The sequence below is a fragment of the Salvelinus sp. IW2-2015 genome, unplaced genomic scaffold (assembly GCF_002910315.2).
Source record: "Salvelinus sp. IW2-2015 unplaced genomic scaffold, ASM291031v2 Un_scaffold3033, whole genome shotgun sequence".
In the NCBI taxonomy this organism is placed as follows: domain Eukaryota; kingdom Metazoa; phylum Chordata; class Actinopteri; order Salmoniformes; family Salmonidae; genus Salvelinus; species Salvelinus sp. IW2-2015.
In genome coordinates this window covers 19,364-44,585 of record NW_019944325.1, presented here as the reverse complement: position 1 = coordinate 44,585, position 25,222 = coordinate 19,364, and the positions used below count along the sequence as shown (strand labels likewise).

The 25,222-nt window shown below is 42.5% G+C and overlaps 2 protein-coding genes across 2 annotated transcripts; one reads left to right on the top strand and one right to left on the bottom strand.

The window, feature by feature from the left end:
- The first annotated feature begins 521 nt into the window (after nt 1-521).
- On the top strand, nt 522-6,262 carry LOC112075212 (tetraspanin-3). The gene is made up of 7 exons (XM_024142238.2): nt 522-746; nt 2,574-2,765; nt 2,881-2,955; nt 3,094-3,195; nt 3,330-3,482; nt 4,337-4,420; nt 5,425-6,262. The coding sequence occupies exons 1-7, from the start codon at nt 684-686 to the stop codon at nt 5,515-5,517; spliced, it is 762 nt and encodes a 253-aa protein (XP_023998006.1). The 5' UTR covers nt 522-683; the 3' UTR covers nt 5,518-6,262.
- A 1,708-nt stretch (nt 6,263-7,970) lies between these two features.
- LOC112075211 (proline-serine-threonine phosphatase-interacting protein 1) lies at nt 7,971-23,887 on the bottom strand. The gene is given in 15 exon segments (XM_070440814.1): nt 7,971-8,494; nt 8,496-8,561; nt 8,986-9,252; nt 9,499-9,595; nt 9,827-9,923; nt 10,146-10,244; nt 11,667-11,746; nt 11,967-12,012; nt 14,680-14,778; nt 17,935-17,997; nt 18,105-18,211; nt 18,290-18,324; nt 22,395-22,469; nt 22,626-22,726; nt 23,660-23,887. Coding segments are annotated over 15 exon segments (1,299 nt in total). The 5' UTR covers nt 23,693-23,887; the 3' UTR covers nt 7,971-8,460.
- Nucleotides 23,888-25,222: the final 1,335 nt, after the last annotated feature.

Below are 25,222 nucleotides of genomic sequence, written 5' to 3'. Positions count from 1 at the left end.
TGTGCGCCTCCGAAGTCTGACCAGAGGATCGCTCCGTCTACCTCTTCTCTGGCGGCGTTGTTTTGGGTCAGCCTCTGGAATCAGCTCAAATTCCCTGGGTAGTTCGGACAAAGGATCCGCTTCGGGAAAGTTGTATTCCTGGTCGTAGTGCTGGTAAATTGATGCCGCTCTGATATCTTATAGTTCTTCCCGGCTGTACGTATTAACACTTAAGATTTTCTGAGCTAACAATGTAAGAAATAATACATAAAAAAACAAAATACTGCAACATTTCCTAAGGACTAGAAGCGAGGCAGCCCTCTCTGTCAGCACCATTTTTTACATTAGATACAGTTTAATTCTTTATATTTTTTATAGGAGAAACAGGGCTGGCAGGTAGGATTCCTCTCCCTCTAGCTCACACTTCAGTGCAGTAGGTGCCAGTAATGACCCATAACAGTGGACGCCATCCGCTGATAAACCCCACAGAAGAAGAAGTTTACCATCGGGTTGTTTTGATGATCTCATCTGCACACGTGACATATCCTCTCTTTTGGCGATTTTGTAGAAGAAGAAGGCAGTGGTGCAGAACCTACCACYKCACTGAGGTATAATAAGAACGGACAGGACAGCCATTTTATTATCATAACAACATCCATGATCCATCCGCAATTACAGTAACATATTTGGATTCCAGCGCAACCATGGGCCAGTGTGGGATTACGTCATCAAAGACCGTCCTGGTGTTTCTGAATCTAATATTCTGGGTAAAATATCACGAATTTGTTTCAAAACATGTATTTGACGCTAGGTAGTCAAGGTTGGGATTAATTCCAGTACGCAACAGAAATTGCTAACGTTAGCTGCAGCAAAGGGAGGCGTCTGCTAACATTAGCTAGCTCACCTTAATTCTCTACAAAATGAACATGTGGAGCTTTCCAACCATCTTGTCTAGTTTGTTTATTAAAATATACATTATTTCTGAAATGTATGCTTTGCTGTTATTGCAAGCACGGGTAGAACAAGGACAGGTAGCCAGCGGATCCGACCCGTTCGTGGGTAGGACAGCATTCCTGTGTATATAAGACACTTTTCGTAAATGGCTGTTGTTGCCACATGCTAGCTAACAAGAGGAAGAAAACGTCTGAACGACTACTCGTTTTAATTATACAATCTTCTCAGTGTAACAGTTGGGAAATGGGACAATTCGGAGTACAACGCATTTCCCATTCCCGGATTAAAGTACATTTAACGAGTTATATCTCGCGCCGGCTTCGCGGTGTCAGAGACTAATGCAGCTGTGAGCAAGCGTGTCGGATCTGCTGGCTAACGCCGGACAGGCATTTGCCATTGTTGTTAGTTCTAGTTTTTAGCTAGCTAATGACATTTAATGCTGCAATTTGTTGCATGAAGACCAGCGAGATTGAATGAAATACTGCATAACGGTGGGTAAGACTATTTGCACGATTGTAGTTTGTGCCAGTCTGTTTAGCAGAAAACGTATCACCACAGAGAACAATGAAAAACATCTTTGGTATCATTGTAAGAAACCTAACTAGCCTGCTACCTAACGCCTAGCCGCCATGCGCCGATGTTCCCGACATTTCATTGCCATATCAGTGTTTTCAAAAGTTAGTATTTCATATTGTTTAGGCCTAACCTCTCACCCAATCTCATCTGATAGTAGCCTGACGACTCACACTAAATTATTACGCTGCTCTGTCGTTCGCGATATACTTTAATTACTGAGAAGAAACTAACGGGCGTAGAGTTTGGCACTAGCAAGGAGTCCGTCTAGCAGCCAGACACATCTGATAGTGCTTGGTAATACAGTGTGCTGCAATGTTCACTAAGCTTAACTTTACATGACTGAGGATTCCCTTTTTTTCTTATTTTTTTAAACAACATTTCCAATTGCAATATAATAGAAAAAAACATAGGACATCACTACGCATGTATTTTTCTCTGAAGAAACATAAAATAGCATTAAAATAATAAACAAAAACAATAAATACAAATCCCTATACACGAATTGCCAGTGACAACAGTTTTAAAAGTTAAAGTACCTTAATTAAAATAGAATGTCAGCGGTTACAATTGTTGTAAGAATACATTGTTTTTTTAAATATTGACTAATTGTAGATATTTTATAAAATATTGGATTTCAAGTAAAAAATATATTGCATTTTAGGGACAGATTTCAAGTAGTTTTGTTTTTATTTGAATAATAACATATTACCTCTCATTGTAAATACATGAGTCATATTAATGAAGAAAAAAAAATGTATTACTCCAAAATAACTTCAGAGTCACACTTTATCACAAAAATGGCATATCCATGAATTTAGACAAGTTATTGCAAGGGTATATTTTGTGCAAGTTTTTAAAGTGAAACTGAGGATACCCTTACTACACACCAGCAGCTAGCCAGTGACCACATACCAACATTGTTTTAACAAACACACATAAAGCTATGTCTCAGTCTGCATACAATATTGGGTTTTCTTTCTGATAAGCAAAAAAACTTTGGATGTTACATGCCTGACGCACACTCTTTCTCTTGCTCTGTCTCCCTCTCACTGCCCCTTCTCTAGGCTGCAGCTGGAATTCTGTGTTACATTGGAGCCTATGTGTTCATCACATATGATGACTATGACCACTTCTTTGAGGATGTGTACACCTTGATCCCAGCGTCCATTATAATAGCAGTCGGGACTCTGCTGTTTATCATTGGGCTGATTGGATGCTGTGCCACAATACGGGAAAGCTCCTGYGGACTAACAGCTGTAAGTATTGAAAAGCACATGGATACAAATGTAATTTGTATAATGCAAGTAAATATAATTTATAATCTTTGGACTAGATATTGAATTGATCATATCTCTTCTCTTTGCTCTGCAGTTTGCTGTCATTCTCCTGCTGGTGTTTGTCACAGAAGTTGTTGTGGTTGTTATTGGCTATATCTACAGAGCTAGGGTTAGTATTGGCCTACTGTCTAGTGTCTTATCGCACAATAACAATAGAAAAGGGTGAATGGGAATGCAGTTTGTTAGAATTTAATATGAATGTTACAATTCTTGCACAGATTAAATTGTCGTTGTTGCTTGTACTCAGGTGGAAGATCAGGTGAACCACTCCATTCAGAAGGTGTATGACGAGTACAATGGCACCAACACAGATGCCCCCAGCCGTGCCATCGACTATGTGCAGAGACAGGTGAGAACAACGCGACTGGATTTATTTCTCCTGACATGTTTTTTAAAAAGATGGCTATAGGTGAGTTTGCAGGGGTGCCTACAGCAGTCTCACTCTCTCTCCACAACTCTCTCCTACGCTCTCCCCCGTCATAGCTCCACTGCTGTGGCATTCACAACTACTCTGACTGGAGGAATACTCGCTGGTTCAAGGAGTCCAGAAACGATAGTGTTCCAGTCAGCTGCTGTAAACCCAACATCAGCAACTGTACTGGAACCATGAGCCGGCCTGGCGACCTCTACCCAGAGGTAAGAGAGAACACGCACGCCCAAGCGTTTCCTTTAGCCGGTAAATAGCCCAATGAAAATAAATATTGTCTATAAATGGACCTTTGWAGCTCAGTTGGTAGAGCATAGCGCTTGTAACGCCAGGGTAGTGGGTTTGAATCCCAGGACCACACCAACGTAAAATGTATGCACGCATGACTGTAAGTCACTTTGGATAAAAGTGTCAGCTAAATGGCATTTATTACAAATCCCATTGGCTATGCATGGTGATTGGTTCAGGTTGTCTTTCAATCGCATCATCTCTCTACTATGCCTGTCTGTCTTGAGATTGCGCTCTCACTAGCGAACTTACAGCATTGTATCAACTGGTTCCGGCCCACAAGGTTTCCTGCGCCAGTGAGTCTGAAAAGTGTTCACTGTATTTTAAAGAGAATTTACAGATAGTCCACCAAGGAGGAATATTTAAATTAAGTAATTTTGCTTCCCTCCTCTTCCTCCTAATCTAATGCCTAGTCAAGTAGCTTAAAAATGCTGGATACAGTGCAAATTAAGTTAACTAGTTAGCTAACTAGCTACCGTACCAAGGATGGAGGCACAGCATTTATTTTTAAATAAACACTGAAACAGGATATTGTGCAAGGAGCCAACGTTCACTTCGTAGGCCCTCATTTCTCCTTGCATATTTATTGTAGTCACTTGCATATGGTGTCAATGAATTGTCAGTGGGCACTCCTAGAAAACCATTACCTAACACATGACGGCATTCAAATGGGAATCTATTTGATTTGGTTGGACATTCGACTCACACATTTCTTTCCTAAAGAAAATACTGACATACAGACACATGTTTTTAATATTTGTCTTTTTTCCTCTAGGGCTGTGAAGCTCTTGTTGTGAAAAAGCTGAAAGAAATCATGATGTATGTCATTTGGGCTGCTCTGACCTTCGCTGCAATACAGGTAAACAAATATAGGCAGGTAGCCTAGTGGTTAGAGTGTTGGAGGTTGCAAGATCGAATCCCCGAGCTGACAAGGTAAAAATCTGTCGTTCTGCCCCTGAACAAGGAAGTTAACCCACTGTTCCTAGGCTGATATTTGAGTCCTTCTGTAATAACATCTGAACCATGTGTACCAGGTGCATGTTAACTAGAGCTGCAGTAATGTCCTCCTGCAGTGGGAGTCTCTAGTCTAGTAGGCCTTGAGCTGCTGCAGAGAAGCTGACCTGATTGTGTCAAATCGCTTTTTCAATGTTTCAACACTACCTTACGGGGACATCACAACATGGGTTCTGCTGACCAGTCACTTCCCTTCTCCTTATGAGGATAACTTGCTCTATTTGTGGAGTCACTGGATGCATAGTAATTATGAAATGGATGTTCAAATGCAGTCTCATGAGTCATAACAATGTAGAATGCTGCAGGTATCCCAAACAGCCATGGTTGCCTCTGGGATGGGGGAGATCAGGAAGAAACATATCCACCAAAAAGGTGTAAAGTGGTAGAAAACTTGAGGTTGAAGCACTCTAGTGGGTTTTAATATAGAGAGCCTTTATTCTCCAGGCATAAAGAGCATTTAAAAACCATCCCTGATGAAGGCATGCATCACATTGTGCAGGTGTTAATGCTCAATGTACCCGGTTAATGAAGACTAGAGTGCCTCGGCCGGTGTTTTTTTCTACCTTTTTTGTAGGTATGATTCTTCTGGTTCTCCTTTTTGTTCTCCTTCATTCGAAGAACTTCGCTTCACACCAAGTTCTCTTCAATTAATCGAATCACATGTGATGGCATGGCACAAGGCTGGGACAGAAACCCTGCACTACTGTCGCTCTAGGAGCAGGACTCCTGGAAATTCTAGTCTTTCACAAGACGGAGTAGCTGGCCAGTGCACGTGAAATTTTATTCTGGGTGCAGCGATGATGATTATGCTAACTATGCATACTGTTGTACTCCTCCATCTGCCCGTAGATGCTGGGGATGCTGTGTGCCTGTGTGGTGCTGTGCAGGAGGGGGCATGACCCGGCCTATGAGCTACTGGTCACCGGAGCRACCTACGCATGAGGAGGACACAGGCCCCGCCCGCACCAAGGGCTCCACCAATAAGAATAAAGAAAAGAAGCCTCACCTGACATGTCCACAATTTGTAGTTTTCAGTAGTAGTAAGCTCAAGCACACCTTGCACAGGATAACTATTGTCTATACACTGGTGATGGGGGGGGGGGGGTGATCTGTGAAAATAATTATTTATTGAACATGCTTTGTAACTTTATTTTAATTTTAAATGTTTGTTTTTTAGACACTATGGAATTCCTATGGCCAAAGTTGTTAAATGGCGAATTGATATTGTTTTTCTTTTGCTCAAGAAATACAGCCTTGCCTATTGTCTTTTCCCTTTTGGGGCACAAGGGATGATTAGGGGCTCTTTATAGAAGAGAACTACTGCTCAGTGCAATATGTGGAATGTACTCCTTTCTCATGTGTCAGTTTGCACTATGACTAGAGCTCTGGAGGTATTTAAGGAATATTTAATCATGTGAATATTAGAAGTACCTTTATCTATGAGGGACCCTGTAGTTTACCACTAAATTGTGAGTCAGTCAACCCATCTCCAGTCTCCATTCATAGGTAGTGTAGAGGTACTTTACCAGTGTTACCTAAGACCCATGTGTAGATAGAGCTTTGTGTTACAAGTTGGTACATATGTAGGTGTTTTCCAACACACACATTCTAATACCAAGTATGAAAGGGAAGGGGTGAATCTCAATTGTATTTTCTTAATTCCCTTGTTCTCTCTCCTTGCCTCCTTTTTAAAATGCATTGGAGGAGAAAATCCAAGTGGAGAAACCTCAGATCTGTGCATTGAGAAGCTGAGGAGGGAGGACATGAGGAATACAATTGAGATTCACTCGAGAGTCAAGCCTGCCTGGGAATTTGATGTAAACCACCAAAGAATTGGGTCTGGGACTGAGGGAGTCACTTTTGTTTTGTATTTTTGTGGCATTGTGTATTATTTTTCAAACGGAAGTTGATATTTAGACCTGTAGCATTGCAGAACATAATGTGAAACAAAATCATGTAAATAGATTGGGGAAAGAACTTTGATTGAAATAAACCTACATTTAAACTAAAACATGTTTTATTGTTCACTGATGAACTGAAGCACCACTTTTCAATGTATCCAAACTAAGGAAACTTCAAAGGAAACATGACATATTTTATGAATCAAATATCACCTCAAATACAGTACAGCTGTTGGTCTTGATTCAGATACTCTTCTACTTTCTCTTGTAGATCACTTCTCAGGTTGGTGTAGACCAGTGCAGTTATTTTATCCTCACACATATTTACAATTGAAACAGTTTAAAGTTTGACTAGTTTTCTGTATGGTATCTGAGATTCTCTACAGTGCTGTGAAAAAGTATTTGCCCCCTTTCTGATTTTTACTTTTTCATATATTTTTTTGCTACTGAATGTTTTCAGATATTCAACCAAAACCTAATATTAGATTAAAGGGCCGGAGTTTACAAATGACGACAAATTAGTATTTATTTTACTTATTTCATTAATAAAGTTATACAACGCCCAATTCCCCTGTGTGAAAAAGTAATTGCCCCCCAACGCTCAGTAACTGTTTGTGCCACCTGTAGCTGCAATGACTGCAACCAAATGCTTCTTGTAGTTGATCAGTCTCACATCGCTGTGGAGGAATGTTGGCCCACTCTTGCATGCAGTACTGCTTTAACTCAGTGACATCTGTGGGTTTTCAAGCATGAACTGCTTGTTTCAAGTCCTGCCACAAAATCAAAATTGGGATTAGGTCTGGACTTTGACTAGGCCATTCCAAAACAAAAAAAATGGGGTCCATATTATCCAAAAAGTTGATTCAAGTTTGCCAAAAAGCACATGCATGATCATCAAGACTCTTGAATGTTCTATGGACAGATGAGTCAAAAGTATAACTTTTTGGATGACATGGGTTACATTATGTCTAGTGAAATCCAAACACTGCATTCTACAGTAAGAACCTTATACCCACGGTCAAGTATGGTGGTAGTGTGATGGTTTGGGGATGCTTTGCTGCCTCAGGACCTGGACGAGTTGACTTAATAGAAGGAACCATGAATTCTGGTCTGTATCAGAGAATTCTACAGGAGAATGTCAGGCCATCCGTCTGTGAGCTCCATCTGGGTTATGCAGCAAGACAATGATCCAAAACACACAAGTCCACGTGAAAAGAGCTAAAAAGCAACAAATGTGTTTTGGAATGGCCTCGTCAAAGTCCAGACCTAATCCCAATTGAGATGTTGTGGCAGGTCTTGAAACGAGAAGTTCATGCTTGAAAACCCACACGTCTGTGAGTTAAAGCAGTTCTGCATGGAAGAGTGGGGCAAAATTCCTCCACAGCGACGTGAGAGACTGGAACTACAGGAAGCTTTTGGTTGGAGTCATTGCAGCTAAATGTGGCACAACTAGTTATTGAGTGTAAGGGGGCAATTACTTTTTCACACAGGGGAATTGGGTGTTGCATAACTTTGTTTATGAAATAAATGAAATAAGTATACAATTGTGGTATTTGTTCACTCAGGATCCCTTCATCTAATATTTGGTTTTGGTTGAAGATCTGATCAAATTCAGTATAAAATTTTTGCAAAAGTAGAGAAAATTTGAAAGGGGGCGAATACTTTTTCACAGCACTGTATGTATGCAGTAGGCCTGTTGGGTGAAAAGCCTGACATTCTCTGGTGCAGCATAGCCTAATAGTTAATAGGGAACACACAGTTATGTTCCAAGTCAGTTCAGTGAGTCATCTCTACTGCTGGAGAATCTATTACTCCGAAGTCTTGAACAAAGGATAAGAAATCTGAGTAAGAAGCAGAAAGGGGGTCCGCATAGTAAGGTTTTGAAGACTACAGTATGTATGGGTGATTGTGCATGAGTATGTGTGTGTGAATCCGTGTACCTGTGTGCATGAGTGTGTTCGCGTGCGTGTGTGTGTGACTCTGTCTAGACTTTGGCCAGGTAAGAGCCAGGTACCAGCCAACCTGTCGTTTCTCTCCACTGTCCACCAGCCGTCTTCACTCTGTTCTATCACCAACACCACATCCCTTTAGACACTGACAGCTCATTTGGGTCTGGGAGCACAGGGAACACATTGTTAGTAACAGAAGTATGAGGCTTTGAATTACTGTATGGCTCATATACAGTACATACATACAGTATAATACAGAGCAGTGGAAAGTTTATGTAAACATGATCCATCAATATCTCAACTAGTTACATGCTACACGGTTACATGACACATATACCGTGTATGCAGATTTCACCTGTAACTTGACACCTGTAACTGTGTGTGGCAGGTTTCACCTGTAACTTGACACCTGTAACTGTGTGTGCAGGTTTCACCTGTAACTTGACACTTGTAACTGTGTGTGCAGGTTTCACCTGTAACTTGACACTTGTAACTGTGTGTGCAGGTTTCACCTGTAACTTGACTAACTTGTATGGTGGTGTGCAGGTTTCACCTGTAACTTGACACCTGTAACTGTGTGTGCAGGTTTCACCTGTGCAGAGTAGTCATAGAACACCATGAAGGTATCATCATCATCATCATCCTCATTGGTTGTCACTGCAGGCAGGGCCGCTGCAGCTGCAGACTGGAAGCCAGGTATGGATGCATACACTCCATCTGAACTCTCAGGCACTGTTTGACCAACAGGTGGCACCGCTGGCTCGGAAGTTGWACCCTCACTGATACTCATCTTTGAACCAGAGTTTCGTGGCAGAATATTGGAGAATCTGCACAAATATTTTTCATGTCACATTCTCAAATATATATGAATGTGTTGATGTATAGCTWTGAGAATGTAGTGATACAATGTCCATATTATAATTCCTATGCATTCAACTGTTATTCCAGTGTTACAAAGTGATAGAGCTTGTTTCGCAGAAACACTATGGGGTGGTTTCCTGGACACAATTTAGCCTACTCCTCGATTGTCTTCAGGAAACTGCCCCTACGAGTCCCAAGTTCTGCTAACTGACCTTTTCCTGACCCCTCCCCCTCCAAAGCGAGCGCTGCCGTTGTTGTCGCCCGTTGGCGATGGCTCCCTCTCATAGTAGTTCTCAAACACAACGGGGTCTAGAGAGAAGAGGATGGAAGTCCACAGAAATGAAGCATAGCCAATAGAGGTGTATTGCATATAATATTTCAAATGGCAAATGTTATTCAGAGGAACTGTTMCACTTGAAAAGCAGAGACACACACAGTACAAACCCGTTACAATTACTCTAAGAAGTGTTCGCCATTGGTGCCAATGTTGACAGCAACCCTGGCCYTTCACGCTCTGTCCTGTATTCAGTGAGCTCTTACCTGGTGGACTTGAACCTGTTGTCTTCATCTCTATGAAACAGTTGTTATCTGCTGTGATGTCACAYGTCTCCAGAATATTCCTCACCTCCTCGTAAAACTGCAAAAAAACATTTCTCATATTCATGCTCAGTCTTCAAAGAGGCTTCATTGATTTAAAATTGTTCTGGTTGACAAATAGGATCCATTTTGGTTCACCAGATACATTGCATGTTAGGCAGTGTAGTACTGGTACTAATAGAGTTTAATGTAGACAGYAGTTCATGGACCCATCCATAATCCATTTGCTTATCATCTGAAGTGTGGTCATTGTTGAGCTCACCTCGTCGTCTTTGACACATTGCACAGAGAAGTGATTACAGTGGTCCCAGAGGGCACACCTCAGGATAGTGATGCGGTCCACCTCCTGCTGCTGAAACACCTGTAACAGCAGAGACACACATACAGTACAAACCCTTAATCWTCTATYCCTATATATACACACTGAACAAAAATATAAATGTAACGTAAAGTGTTGGTCCCATGTTTCATGAGATCCCAGAAATGTTCCATACACACAAAAAAAYGTATTYCTCTCAAATTTTKAGCACAAATWTGTTAACATCCCTGTTAGTGAGCATTTCTSCTTTGCCAAGATAATCCATCMACCTGACAGGTGTGGCATATCAAGAAGCTGATTAAACAGCATGCTCATTACATAGGTGCACYTTGTGCTGGGGACAATAAAAGGCCACTCTAAAACRTGTAGTTTTGTCACACAACACAATGCCACAGATGTCTCAAGTTTTGAGGGAGCGTGCAATTGGCATGCTGACTGCAGGAATGTCCACCAGAACTGTTACCAGAAAAGTGAATGTTCATTTATCTATCGTAAGCCACCTCCAATGTCGTTTTAGAGAACTAGGCAGTACGTCCAACCGGCCTCACAACCGCAGACAACGTGTATGCTGTCATGAGGGAGAGCGGTTTGCTGATGTCAACGTTGTGAACAGAGTGCCTCATGTTGGCGGTGGGGTTATGGTATGGGCAGGAATAAGCTACAGACAACGAACGCAATTGCAATTTAATGCACAAAAATACCGTGATGAGATCCYGAGGCCCATTTTTTAAAAGATATCTGTGACCAACAGATGGATATCTGTATTCGCAGTCATGTGAAATCCATAGATTAGTGCCTAATAAATTTATTTAAATTGACTGATTTCCTAATATGAACTGTAACTCCGTAAAATAAATGAAATTGTTGCATGTTACGTTTATATTTTTGTTAAGTAATCAATCTGTCTCAAAAGCGATTGCATACATTAAGGAGGCTAACCAGGCGTAACCAGGCTCTAAATAGCTTTACAAGCTACTGTAATAGCTGAATCATCAGGCCTACCTGCTCAATCGGTAACGTTCAATATTGTGCTTTGAGAGGCATAGACTACACTGTTAGAACAAAAAGGTGCTATCTAGAACCTAAAAGGGTTCTTCGGCTGACCTCATAGGATAACCTTTTTTGGTTCCGTGTAGAACTTTCTGTGTAAAGGGTTCTACATGGAACCAAAAAGGGTTCTACCTAGAACCAAAAAGGCATCTTCAAAGGGTTCTCCTACGGGGAAAGCCAAAGAACCCTTTTAGGTTCTAGATAGCACATTTTTGTTCTAACAGTGTAGTCTATTCTGGATGTATGTACATAAGCCACAGGGGGGTGTTATACTGAGAAATATAGGCCTACTCAGACATACTGCGGAAGGGGGCGTGGTGTGGTGTGCTGTTGTGTGAGGTCGTAGTTGGGCTAGTAACAGTTGTGGGTGGGTGCAATGTGAAAAGTTGTTGCTGTGTAACAGAGAGCTCTAACCTCACATGTGCCCTTGTGTGTTCCCTCCCAGTCCTGACGAACTCTCTCCAGCTGCTCTACRTTCAACATGTATTGTTTCTCTGTACAGGTGGAGCACAATAGAGGTTAGGGAATACTTTACATTTATTGCATCCTAAGCAGTCTTCTTTACTTGGATTACAATAATAAATACATGTTTTTTAAATAATCAGATCAATGATAATAAATTCGTAATGGATTTACAGATTCATTGATTCATTCATCCATTGATATTATCACCAACAAAGAAAAGTACASTATATTGTATGGTATGATTCAGACCTGCTTCAGTGACGGCTTGTCTGCATTGCTTGGCYTTGTGTTGTACCTGAAAAAGACAGCAGTAGAGGAACTGGTCATGCTCTGAATCAAAACGTGACTGCTAAACAAAAAAATAGAAGAGACAGTTCTCCTTTAGAAGAAAATATCAGGATGTGTTCTCTTTACTCTCCAGACTCTCTGTTCCTCTACAGACCTCCATTTTCAGAACGCACACAGAACAAACATTTCTAATAAATAGATAACTCAATTCCAGGAATTGCCATCATTTCATTGGACATTCAATTGTAAATGCCTTGCATTATAACCAACTCATAGACTCACAGAACCAGTCCAGTTTACAGAAAAATAAGAAAAAAAGAGTTGGTAAACTGCTTGCTGGTCGTGGTGAAAAATGTAACACTTCCTATTCTTTCAGTGCATTTTTCTGCAAAAGGTGGATGAACTGTTGGGAAAAAGAAAAAAGTGGGTAGACTGCGTTTATTTGCGTTTTCCTTCACTATACCACTGTTTTACTTGTAGTAGGAAAACAGTAACAAACGGAACTGTTTCATAGCCTTCTCTGATACTGAGAAATTGAGTTGCAGTAGCACAACAATAACTACAACGCTTTCGCGAAAGTGTTCAGACTTTTTGTTACGTTACAGCCTTATTCTAAAATGTATTAAATCGTTTTTTTTTTGTGTCATCAATCTACACACAATACCCCATAATGACAAAGCAAAACAGGTTTTTACACTTTTTTGAAAATGTATAAAAATAAATAAAAAATTGAAATATTACATTTACATTACTATTCAGACCCTTTACTCAGGACTTTGTTGCAGCACCTTTGGTAGTGATCACAGACTCAGAGTCTTCTTGGGTATAATGCTACAAGCTTGGCACACCTGTATTTGGAGAGTTTCTCCCATTCTTCTCTGCAGATCCTTTCAAGCTCTGTCAGGTTGGATGGGGAGCGTCGCTATACAGCTATTTCCAGGTCTCTCCAGAGATGTTCGATTGGGTTCAATTCCGGGCTCTGGCTGAGCCACTCAAGGACATTCAGAGACTTGTCCCAAAGCCACTCTTGCATTATCTTGGCTGTGGGCTTAGGGTTGTCCTGTTCGAAGGTGAACCTTTGCCCCAGTCTGAGGTCCTGAGCACTCTGGAGCAGGTTATCATCAAGTATCTCTCTGTACTTTGCTCCGTTCATCTTTCCCTCGATCCTGACTAGTCTCCCAGTCCCTGCCGCTGAAAAACATCCCCACAGCATGATGCTGCCACCACCCKGCTTCATTGTAGGGATGGTGCCAGGATTCCTCCAGATGTGACGCTTGGCATTCAGGCCAAAGAGTTCAATCTTGTTTTCATCAGACCAGAGAATCTTGTTGAATCTTGTTTTTCATGGTCTGAGAGTCCTTTAGGTGGCTTTTGGCAAACTCCAAGTGGGCTGTCATGTGCCTTTTACTGAGGAGTGGCTTCCGCCTGGCCACTCTACCATAAAGGCCTGCTTGGTGGAGTGCTACAGAGCTGGTTGTCCTTCTGGAAGGTTCTCCCATCTCCACAGAGAAACTCTGGAGCTCTGTCAGCGTGACCATCGGGTTCTTGGTCACCTCCCTGACCAAGGCCTTTCTCCCCCGATTGCTCAGTTTGACTGGGCGGCCAGCTCTAGGAAGAGTCTTGGTGGTTCCAAACTTCTTCCATTTAAGAATGATGGAGTTCACTGTGTTCTTGGGGACCGTCAATGCTGCAGAAATGTTTTTGTACCCTTCCCCAGATCTGTGCCTCGACACAATCCTGTCTCAGAGCTCTACGGAAAATTCCTTCGACCTCATGGCTTGGTTTTTGCTCTCCAATCTAGTTGTAGGAACATCTCAATGGATGATCAATGGAAACATGATGCACTTGAGCTCAATTTCGAGTCTCATAGCAAAGGGTCTGAATAATTATGTAAATAAGGTATTTCTATTTTTATTTTTAATACATTTGCAAACATCATTATGGGTTATTGTGTAGAGACTGATGAGTAAAAAATATAATTTAATCAATTTTAGAATAAGGCTGTAACGTAACTAAATGTGGAAAAAGTGAAGTGGTCTGAATACTTTCTGAATGCACTGAATAACTAGGTGTATTACATGTGTATAATTGCAGGGTTGGCACTGGTGTTACCTTCTCAGACTGGTTTGGTGTTGTGGCTGTATGTGTGTAAATACTTATCTATCCAATTTGTAAGTCGCTCTGGATAAGAGCGTCTGCTAAATGACTTAAATGTAATGTAAATGTAATTCCAGGTATGGGGGATTACAATACTTTCTCAGACTGCTTGGGGGCTGTGTGTTTGTATAGTTCCAGGGTTTGGGGAGGTGGTGTTACCTTCTCAGACTGTTTTGGTTGTTACTTCTCAGACTGCTTGGGGCTGTGTGTTTGTATAGTTCCAGGGTTTGGGGAGGTGGTGTTACCTTCTCAGACTGCTTGGGGCTTGTGTTTGTATAGTTCCAGGGTTTGGGGAGGTGGTGTTACCTTCTCAGACTGCTTGGAGGCTGTGTGTTTGTATAGTTCCAGGGTTTGGGGAGGTGGTGTTACCTTCTCAGACTGCTTGGAGGCTTGTGGTTTGTATAGTTCCAGGGTTTGGGAGGTGGTTTACCTTCTCAGACTGTTTTGGTGTTACCTTCTCAGACTGCTTGGAGGCTGTGTGTTTGTATAGTTCCAGGGTTTGGGGAGGTGGTGTTACCTTCTCAGACTGTTTTGGTGTTGTGGCTGTGGTGCTCCTGTCAGCAAGCTGCTCTGCCTCGTCTGCTTCTTTACATTTCTGCTCATAGGACTTCTTAGACTGGAGATGGACAGAAGAGACATTCAGGGAATCATCATTGAAGCAGCCACAGTGGTCTGTGGTGTCATGTTTTATGTAACAATCAATAAAACCTGTAGCAATGTTGAATCTCTGTAAAACTGTATGCAACTGTATGCAACTGTATGCAATGTCAAAATGGTGAATGGTGCAGTCCTCACTTAGCAGTTTAAGCAAACATTTAGCTAAATATGTATTTCTGGCTTCAGATTGGTTGTTTCTTGTACAGGATAATCAGTCTTCACTGCTTTAGCTCCATTTATGCCACTCTGCCATTGCTCTTGTCACTTGTCTCACCACAGAGTAGCCTAATGATGTAGCTTATCTATTCGGTATGTAAATGCTCGCATAGAGAATAGGGTTATACAGTGCCTTCGGAAAGTATTCAGACCCCTTGACTTTTTCAACATTTTGTTGCGTTACATCATTATTCTAAAATTTCTTAAATCAAAAATGTAATCCTCAGCAATCTACACACAATACCCCATAATTACAAAGTGAAATCATGTTTGTAGATTTTTTTGCAAATGTATTAAAATAAAAAACAGTATTCAGACGCTTTGCTATGAAACTTGAAATTGAGCACAGGTGCATCCTGTTTCCACTGATCATCTTTGAGATGTTTCTACCACTTGATTGGAGTCCACCTGTAGTACATTCAATTGATTGGATATGAGTTGTAAAGGCGCACACCTGTCAAATAAGGTCCTACAGTTGACAGTGTATGTCAGAGCAAAAACCAAGCCATGAGGTTGAAGGAATTGTCTGTAGAGTTCTGAGACAGGATTGTGTCGAGGCACAGATCTGGGGAAGGGTACAAAAATATTTCTGCAACATTGAAGGTCCCCAAGAACATAGTGGCCTCCATCATTCTGAAATGGAAGAAGTTTGGACACTAAGACTCTTCATAGAGCTGGCCGCTCAGCCAATCGGGGGAGAAAGGCCTTGATGAAAACCTGCTCCAGAGTGCTCAGGACCTCAGACTGGGGTGAAGGTTCACCTTGCAACAAGACAACGACCCTAAGCACACAGCCAAGACAACGCAGGAGTGGCTTTGGGACAAGGCTCTGAATGTCCTTGAGTGGCCCAGCCAGAGCCCGGACATGTACCCGATCGAACATCTCTGGAGACACCAGAAAATAGCTGTGCAGGGACACTCCCCATCCAACCTGACAGAGCAATTAGCCGGCTGGCTAAAACCAGGCACTTTTATTGAAACGTTGATTAATGTGCACTGTACCTGTAAAAAGAAATAAACTCAAACTCCCCATCCAACCTGACAGAGCTTGAGAGGATCTGCTGAGAAGAATGGGAAAAACTCCCCAAATACAGGTGTGCCAAGCGTCATACCCAAGAATACTCAAGGCTGTAATCGCTGCCAAAGGTTCTTCAACAAAGTAATGAGTAAATGGACTAAATACTTATGTGAATGTAATATTTCAGTTTTTTATTTTTAATACATTTGCAAAAATGTGTAAAAAACTTTTTTTTCTTTGTCATTATGGGGTATTGTGTGTAGATTGATGAGGGAAAGAATACAATTTAATCAATTTTAGAAGTCAAGGGGTCTGAATACTTTCCGAAGGCACTGTATACAGGGTGTTATACAGGGTGTAAGTATGATACTCACAAAAATAGGCTCAAGTTTATGTATATTTGATGTGAGGAGATGTGATATGTGGACAATATACCACAGCCAAGGACAGTTCTTACCCTCTACACAACACGGAGTGCCTGGAATACAGCCCCTTAACTGTGATATATTGACCATATACCACAAACCCCCGAGGTGCCTTATTAATATTTTATAAACTGGTTACCAACGTAATTAGACCACAAAAAATACATGTTTTTGTCATACCCGTGGTATACGGTTTGATATACCAGCCATCAGGGCTCAAATCACCCGGTTTATAATTGAGCATAAATCATGGGACTATGAGAGGTGAGATCCGTATTGATGCAGACCAAAATGTTCATTTTCAAGGCCTGTGTTATCCTACCAGTTCCCCACTATAATAGGGCCAAAGTCTGTGGTTGGTGTGTGGGTGTGTGTGTGTGTCTATACTTTGTTTCCTACCCTCTTCCTCTTGCAGAATTGCACTGTGATGTATGTTCTCTCTTGGGTAGCTCACCCATCTCTGAGAGGTAGCTAGGTCTACTGGGTGTAATGTCAGCCTTCCTCTTTTCTGGGTATGAACTCTTACACTGCACTCTAGAAAAACGGGTTCCAAAAGGGTTCTTTGGCTGTCCCCATAGGAGAACCCTTTTTGGTTCCAGCTAGAACCYTTTTGGTTTTCAGGTGGAATCCTTTTGGGTTCAATGTAGAACACTCTGTGGAAAGGGTTCTACATGGAAACCAAAAGGGATCTACCAGGAACCAATAGGGTTCTTCAAAGGATTCTCATTTTACATTTAAGTCATTTAGCAGACGCTCTAATTCAGAATTACTGGAGCAATTATGGTTAAGTGCTTTGCTCAAGGGAACGTAGGCAGATTTTTCACCTAGTCTGCTCTGAGATTCAAACCACTGACATTTCAGTTACTGGCCCAATGCTCTTAAATGCTAGACTACCTGCCACCTGTCTCCTATGGGAACATCCGAAGCACCCTTAAATTCTAGATACCTTTTTTTCTAAGCGTGTTGTCACGTTCTGACCATAGTTTTTGTGTGTTTTGCTTGTTTTAGTGTTGGTCAGGACGTTGTGTGTCTAGTTTGTCTGTTTCTATGTTTGGCCTAATATGGTTCCCAATCAGAGGCAGGTGTTTTGTGTTGTCTCTGATTGGGAATCATATTTAGGTGGCTTGTTTTGTGTTGGGGATTGTGGGTGGTTGTTTCCTGTCTTTGTGTTTTCTCTGCACCAGATAGGGCTGTATCGGTTTGCCACATTTTGTTATTTTGTATTGTTGTAAGTGTTCACGTTATTCGTAATTAAACATGTTGAGCACTGGCTACGCTGCGTGTTGGTCCGATCCCTGCTACACCTTCTCTTCTCTTGAAGAGGAGGAAGGCTGCCGTTACACGTGTGGATAAAGTCCCACTTTCAGACTGTTCTATTACCCTCTGTGTATGTACCTCTGTACTTAAGCTGACTTACTAAGTAAGCATGTAATTCCCTGAGTAAATAGTATGCCTACCTCCATGGTCTTCTTGTATAAGGACACCTTCATCTTCTGAACCTTCTCCATAATCCCCTCAAACTGAACGAGGATAAACAACATGGTTGAAATTTACTGGCACCTCATAAATACAGCTTTTCAAAATGTATTTTCAAAATGAAATAAGCACTCAATAACAGATTTCAAACCTTTTTCCTCTGTTCTTTCTGCCGCTCTCTGAATATTTCCATCTTCTTGATCTCTTCCCGTAACATTCCGGATAGCTGGATATGCAGATTCCCGATGTTTTCAATTTCTGTCAAAGAAAACTGTTATTTTAGTAAACTGTCATTGGGCTTTGTTGTGAGAGATGCAGTAGACAGGATAAACTTACGTGTTTTAAGTTGATCAAAGGAGGCTTTCAGAGTGCTGAAAAAATAGGAATGATGCATTTATCAATAACAGGTAGTGTAGCATACTAAATACTAGTTAAACCCAGTATGYATAAACAGATTGCCAAATCACTGCATTCAACTGTATCTAGATAKCAATGACTTGTCATGGTTCCACCTGTCACCAGAGGGCAGCAGAGACCGTCCTAGAGACATTAACGACACTCTGGTGTGTCCAATTTATTCATTATGATTTCCCTGTTAAAAGAGGTGTGTTTTCTGTTGTCCTTGAATTGTTTACCGTGTGCCTTCGTTTCCTGAGTGAGTTTTTGGGACTTAGTGTTTGTTGTTTTTCTAGTGTACTGTGATCCTGCGGCTACCGTTTCTCAGTAAAGTAAAGTATGTTTATCCTTAACCCCTGATTCCTCGTCTGGTCTCTTCTCTGCACCTGGGTCCAACCTTACCACGTCACAGCAAGCTTCTGCACCAAACATGAGCAGAGATCAGTTAGATCAAGAATGTTGTAACCCACCAAGGAGCACTGCTGGGGCCGCAGCAAGAACAACTCTCCCAAATATCAGAGACCCTCCGGGCACTTACCAACTCCCTCCAACCACAGTCCAACCTCAACCCAAGAGGGGCCAATGTCCAAGTCTCATCGCCCAGTGCTACAGATGTCGCYGTAGTTCCTCCAGGGAACCTGCACCGGGAACCCAAGATCCCAGCCCCCGAGCGGTATGACGGCCACCCGGGAGGAAGCATGGGGTTCCTTCCTCATTCAGTGTTCTCTGGTGTTCGAGCTGCACTCCTCCTCGTTCCACACTGATCGGCCATGATCGCCTACATCATCTCTCTACTCTCGGGCAATGCCCTGGCGTGGGCAATGGCGGTGTGGGAACAGCAGCCACCATCCTGCAGCTCCATATTAGCCTTCATTGCTGAGTTACAAGTCTTCGACCACCCAGTCGGCGGAAGAGAAGTGGCCAGCCGACAGTTCAACATCTGCCAAGGGGCCAGACCAGTTGCTGACTTCACCATTGAGTTCCACAACCTCGCCTCCGAGAGTGTGTGGAATACGGAGGTCCTGGAAACTGCTTTCAACCAGGGTTTGTCTAACTCCAAGAATGAACTGGCCTATCGGGAACTGGGAGAGGACCTTGAGTCCCTGATAATGCTGGCAATCAGGATCGACAACCGCCTCGAATGCGTGAAACAGCGCCTTTTTGACTCCACCCCAGTATCTCGGTTTCCTGAGCACCTTAAGCCCCCCAAATCCAGAATTGAGGAGCCCATGCAGCTGGGACCCACACGTCTGAGTCCACAGGTGCGTGACAGGCGCATTCGCGACGGCTCTACTGCGCGACGCCTCTACTGCGGAGGTCTCGGCCATCTCCGTGCTACATGTCCAGAGCTGACGGGAAACGCCAGGGCTTGCCAGGACAACGGGAGACCCTGACGAGCTGTGCAGCTACCTCTCAGTCACCGTCTGTCACTACTCGCAACCCTCCACTGGGACAACCGTCAGCACCAGATTCAAGCCTTCGTGGACTCCGGGGCCACAGATAATTTTATTGATCAGGACTTCACCAGATAATTACCAATCACCTGTGTGAAGTGTCCCATCCCTCTGCAGATTCAAGCCCTCGATGGATGGCCCATTTGCTCCGGTCAGGTGGAATATCAGACCAAGCCCATTCTACTGCAGGCTGGGGTRAAACACTCAGACTCTTAGTTTTCTTTTGATCACTGCTCCCTAGAAACCGCCTTATCCTAGGGTACCCCTGGCTAGCACTACATAACCCACTATTCTTCTGGTCCATGGGACACCTACTAGAATGGGGTAAGGACTGCCAGACTAAATGTCTAAGACCCCCACCAAGAGCCTCGCCATGTCCTCCTGCATCCATTGAAGTCCAAGACTTCTCCGCTCTCCCTCCTGAATACTTCGACCTCCCGGAGGCCTGCAGTAAGAGGCAAGCTGCCACCCTTCTTCCACATCGTTCATACGACTGTGCCATAGGACTCCTACCTGGCTCCACACCTACCCAGGGCCGTCTGTACTATCTCTCAACCCCTGAAGCAGCAGTCATGGACAATTACATCCGGGAGTCGCTGGAGGCAGGTTTCATTAGCCCCTCTACATCCCTAGCTGGTGCAGGTTTCTTCGTGGGTTAGAAGGATGGAGACCTGCGTCCTCGCATCGATTACAGAGGGTTGAACTGGATTACGATCAAGAATCGTTACCCCCTACCCCTGATGTCCGCCATCTTGGAGTTGGCCCAATTCTTCACCCAACTGGACCTCCGCAACCCTTAAAATCTGTTGAGAATCAGGGAGATGAGTGGAAAACTGCCTTTAACACCCCTAGTGGACACTGAGTATTTAATCATGCCCTTTGGATTATCGAACTCACTGGCAGTCTTTCAAGCATTGATCAATGACACTCGAATCGGTTTCTCTTTGTTTACCTCAACGACATCCTGATCTCGTCCAAAACCCTTCCAGAACACATACTGCACGCCCGTCAAGTCCTGAGATGCCTCCTGCAGAGCCAACTATATGTCAAGATGGAGAAGTGTGAGTTCCACGTATCGCAAGTTTCCTTCCTGGGTCACATTATCTCTACCACAGGCATCCAAATGGACCCCAAAAGGTTGAGGCGGTCGCCGACTGGCCCCGTCCCACCTCACTCAAGCAGGTCCAGCGGTTCCTCGGGTTAAAAACAATTTCTACAGATGTTTTATATGCAAATTTGGTGCAGTGGCAGCGCATCTCTCGGTCCAAACCCGCATGTCAATTTGCCCAGCGTCGTCCGGGTTTGGCCGGGGTAGGCCGTCATTGTAAATAAGAATTTGTTCTTAACTGACTTGCCTAGTTAAATAAAGGTTACATCATTTTTTTAAATTCCCAGACCCGTTTTTGCTAGACTCCCGAGGTTGATATGGCATTCATAGAGCTCAAGGGATGTTTCACCTCTGGACCCATCCTCGTTCATCCTGATCCTACTCGGCCCTTTGTGGTAGAGGTGGACGCCTCGGACACCGGAGCAGGGGCGGTCCTTTCACAGCGGAACGAGGAGGACAAGAAACTGCACCCATTCACCTTTCTCTCCAAGTGGTTCTCGCCAGCGGAACGCAACTACGATGTAGGCAACTGTGAGCTCTTGGCAGTTAAGTGGGCCCTTAAGAACTTGGTCTCCATTCAAGAGGTTGAACGCTCGCCAGGCTAGGTGGGCTCTGTTTTTTTTAACAGGTTCGATTTCACACTAGCCTGTCGCCCGGGATCCAAGAATCAGAAAGCAGGCGCCCTGTCCCACCAACACGATACCTCTAACTAGGAGAGGGACTCCGGGCCCATCATCCCCAGCTCCCGCATTGTGGAATCTGTGATATGGAGTATTGAGACCACGGTCCGACAAGCCCAGACACGAGAACCTGACCCAAGGCGATAATGATTTCCCTGTTAAGAGGTGTGTTTTCTGTTGTCCTTTGCAGAAGCTTGAATTGTTTACTGTGTGCGTTTGCTTCCTGAGTGAGTTTTCAAGACGTAGTGTTTGTTGTTTCAAGTGTACTGTGATCCTGCGGATCCTGCGGCTCAGTAAATTATTATGTTTATCCTTAACCACTGATTCCTCGTCTGGTCTCTTCTCTGCGTCCAACTTTACCATGTCACACGACTGGCTTATTAGCAAGGGTGTAACTGTGCAAACAGGAAACTGGATTGAGGATGCACACACACATTTTCTCTCTCTCTCTCTGGTGGCAATGATTCCACGAGGGCTAGTATGTGTGACTTAATGGCATTGTGTGCCACTACTGAACCCTGACTCTATCATTTATATTCTAAAAATACCACTATTATTCTATTGACTACCTATTATATTGCCTGTGAAGTGGTTGTGGCATATTAGCAGGCGCGCCACGCCAGGTTATGGCAAATTATTTAAAGGAAAAAAAGAACATTACATTTGATTTGGGCCAACGCCCCCCCCCCCCCAATGTTATTTGTATCTATTATGACAGCGCTTTGGCTAACTTATGCATAGTAGGTATTATGGAAATTGTCCAAACATATCATCTCTATATATGTACGTAACCAGCCATTTACCTGATCTCTGTCTGCCCCCCAGCTTTACGTGCTATTGTCACCAGATCCTTCCCATACCTCTCTTCTGCCATGGCCCTGTAGACAGACAAACAGGCAGACTTAAAAGTGCTGTGTTTTGTAGAGTGTAGACCAATCTGAGTTGTATGAACATTCCGATTCAGTGTGCAATCACTGCTGACCATCCCTGCGTGCATTTTGTATGAAGTTTTAATGACGTCAGAGAAACCCTACCTCATCTTCAGCAGTTCCTCCACATCTTTGCACATCCGCCTGCCATCACATAGTCTCTGAATCAGAACCTCATAGCCCAGATGATTAGTGAAATCAACTCCCTACAGAGAGAGAAAGAGATGTGTTGTAATCCAGTTACACAACAATAGTTACAAAATAAACGTTTGACTCAAACTGCCCTGTGGTTTTTCTCTGTATTTAGTGGCACATACTGAASAGTTAGATTCCACAGAAGTTGGAACTTGTTTAGGGATTGGTTCCCATAGAAGGGGRTCTAGTGTCTTTACAACATGGTATATGAACCTGGTGAAATTCCCAAAGCATTTCAAATTAATATTACGTTTCACTGAAATGTGCATTGCGTCATAAAAACTTGTTACAGTACTTACAAACAACAGACAATATAGTCAGAGGACTGTCCAGAGGACCATAGAATATTCACTTTGAACAACCTTTAGTTACAGACAGGATAATAGAAACCCATTTAATATGTTMTCTTTCATGTCTGAAGATGACAGGTAGATTATCAACTGTTGCCTTGGATGCAAATCTATCTGGACAATGAGAGGGCTAAATTCATAACCACCGTGAGCAGGAAGGGAGCCATAGCAACCAACGCCTCAGGGAACACCTGTGCAAAAAYACTMYGATACCTCACAAGTTRAACAGAATATAACAGATTAAAATGTGTAAATTGTGGTGAAAGCACAGTGCATATCCTACAGTGCATATCTAAGGGGTTAGCAGTAAGAGTTGAACCCAGACCCAGCTTTCCCACAGCACTCAGTTCAGTTCCACATACTGTGGACATCATATTCTGACAGACAATTGTCACATTTTAGAAACCTTATTCTGTTTGCTTTAAAAGGCTCACTACACTTTCAAGTCTGTAAATGGTTGAGAATGAACAAAATACTAATATTTCTGGATAGAGAGATTTTAAATGAGTTATCAGTAGACGGTCTAGTTATATCTAGTTACACACACCAACGCAGGACATCAAGAGACAATGGAAGCAGACTGAGTGAACTTACCCAAAAGGCATCTTTAAACAGCAAGGGAGTCATTCTGTGTTATACATGTACTTCCTCAAAGTTTAATGTTAATATCCTGTTTATCAACTTTTACAAAAAACATAAACCACTTAAGTTTAACAGATTCCTTATTGAGATAAAAAAGAGTATATATATATATATATATACAGTATATATATGAAGGACAACTCCAGAATGCCTCAGCTGTTATAACTGCAATATCACTGTTGAACTTGAATGAGGAAGCAGTACCCTGTGATGTCACTATCCACAGACACAGCCTCTTGCTGAGATATGTAGATAACTACAGTTTTGATTATTATTTGAATAATAGATCATATAGAATTTCAGCCCTAAAACGGATTCACAGACTATATTGGTCACAGATTGTGCCCTTGTTCATGAAGAATAGCCATTGGTTTGATTATATCCAGGGTGTATCACATCTGGCCGTGATCGGATTTCCATAGGGCGGCGCACAATTGGCCCAGCGTCGTCCGGGTTTGGCCGGGGTAGACCGTCATTGTAAATAATAATTTGTTCTAAATTAAATTACTTGCCTAGTTAAATAAAGGTTAGAAATACATTAAAATGTATTATAAATAATATCTGTAAAAATATAGTTTCTTATTTATGTTTAATCATATGTTTGACATGCCTACACAGTACGTGCTTTCTAATTACTGCTGCTTGTAAAAAGCCATCATATCCACCTGTTAACATCAGACAACTAACTGAACTTTAACAGCTAACAAATACTGACCTCTAGTGGTTTACTCAGGGAGATACATAAACCATCAACTTGAAAGTTGAAACAACGTAGCAGCACATCTTTAAACATTAGGCCTACATGTTGTGGTTAAATATTCAAGTTCTTGAAAAGGACCATGCAGGTAAAATGCCATCAACGGGACGGGAGGTAAACCAAGAGGCAGAATGATGTCGAGGTTCGATCCAAGAATTGAGAGCGTCGATATTTATTTTCTGGTCATCTGATGCATATTTTTTTCAACTTGCTAAATAGGTTTAGCCTACGCTCGTACCTATGACAAGATGAATGCGTCATCCTTCAGAATGGACATCCCATGGATTGGACATAGTACGTTTGGTACATTTTTCCTTGGCACTGTTCTCAGTGCCGCCATTTGCCCATGAGTATAGGCCTAAGTATCACATTGAGGTACTGGTCCTCATAACTGTTTTTTTGTTGCATTTATACATTGGAATATGGAGTGTTGTTTTTCTAATTTCGAAGGGACTGCAAATAAACATACTTTATTCAGATTAGGGCTACAATAAATGTATGTTTCACAATATGACCACCAGAGGGAGACACAGACCTTTTCTGCTCTCCTCATGGCACTAAGCATTAACCGACAATAAAATACTGTATAGGTCCACCAAATCCCACTAGACCGAAAATCGACCCAAAACCTAAATCTCAGTTTTATGTCGAAATTGTGCCCTGGGCATGTGTGACTGAGGACATGGTAACACATGGATGAACAAACACATGAAAGCCTATTGATTTTCAGAGTGAGAAAGGATGGCTGTGTGGTGTCT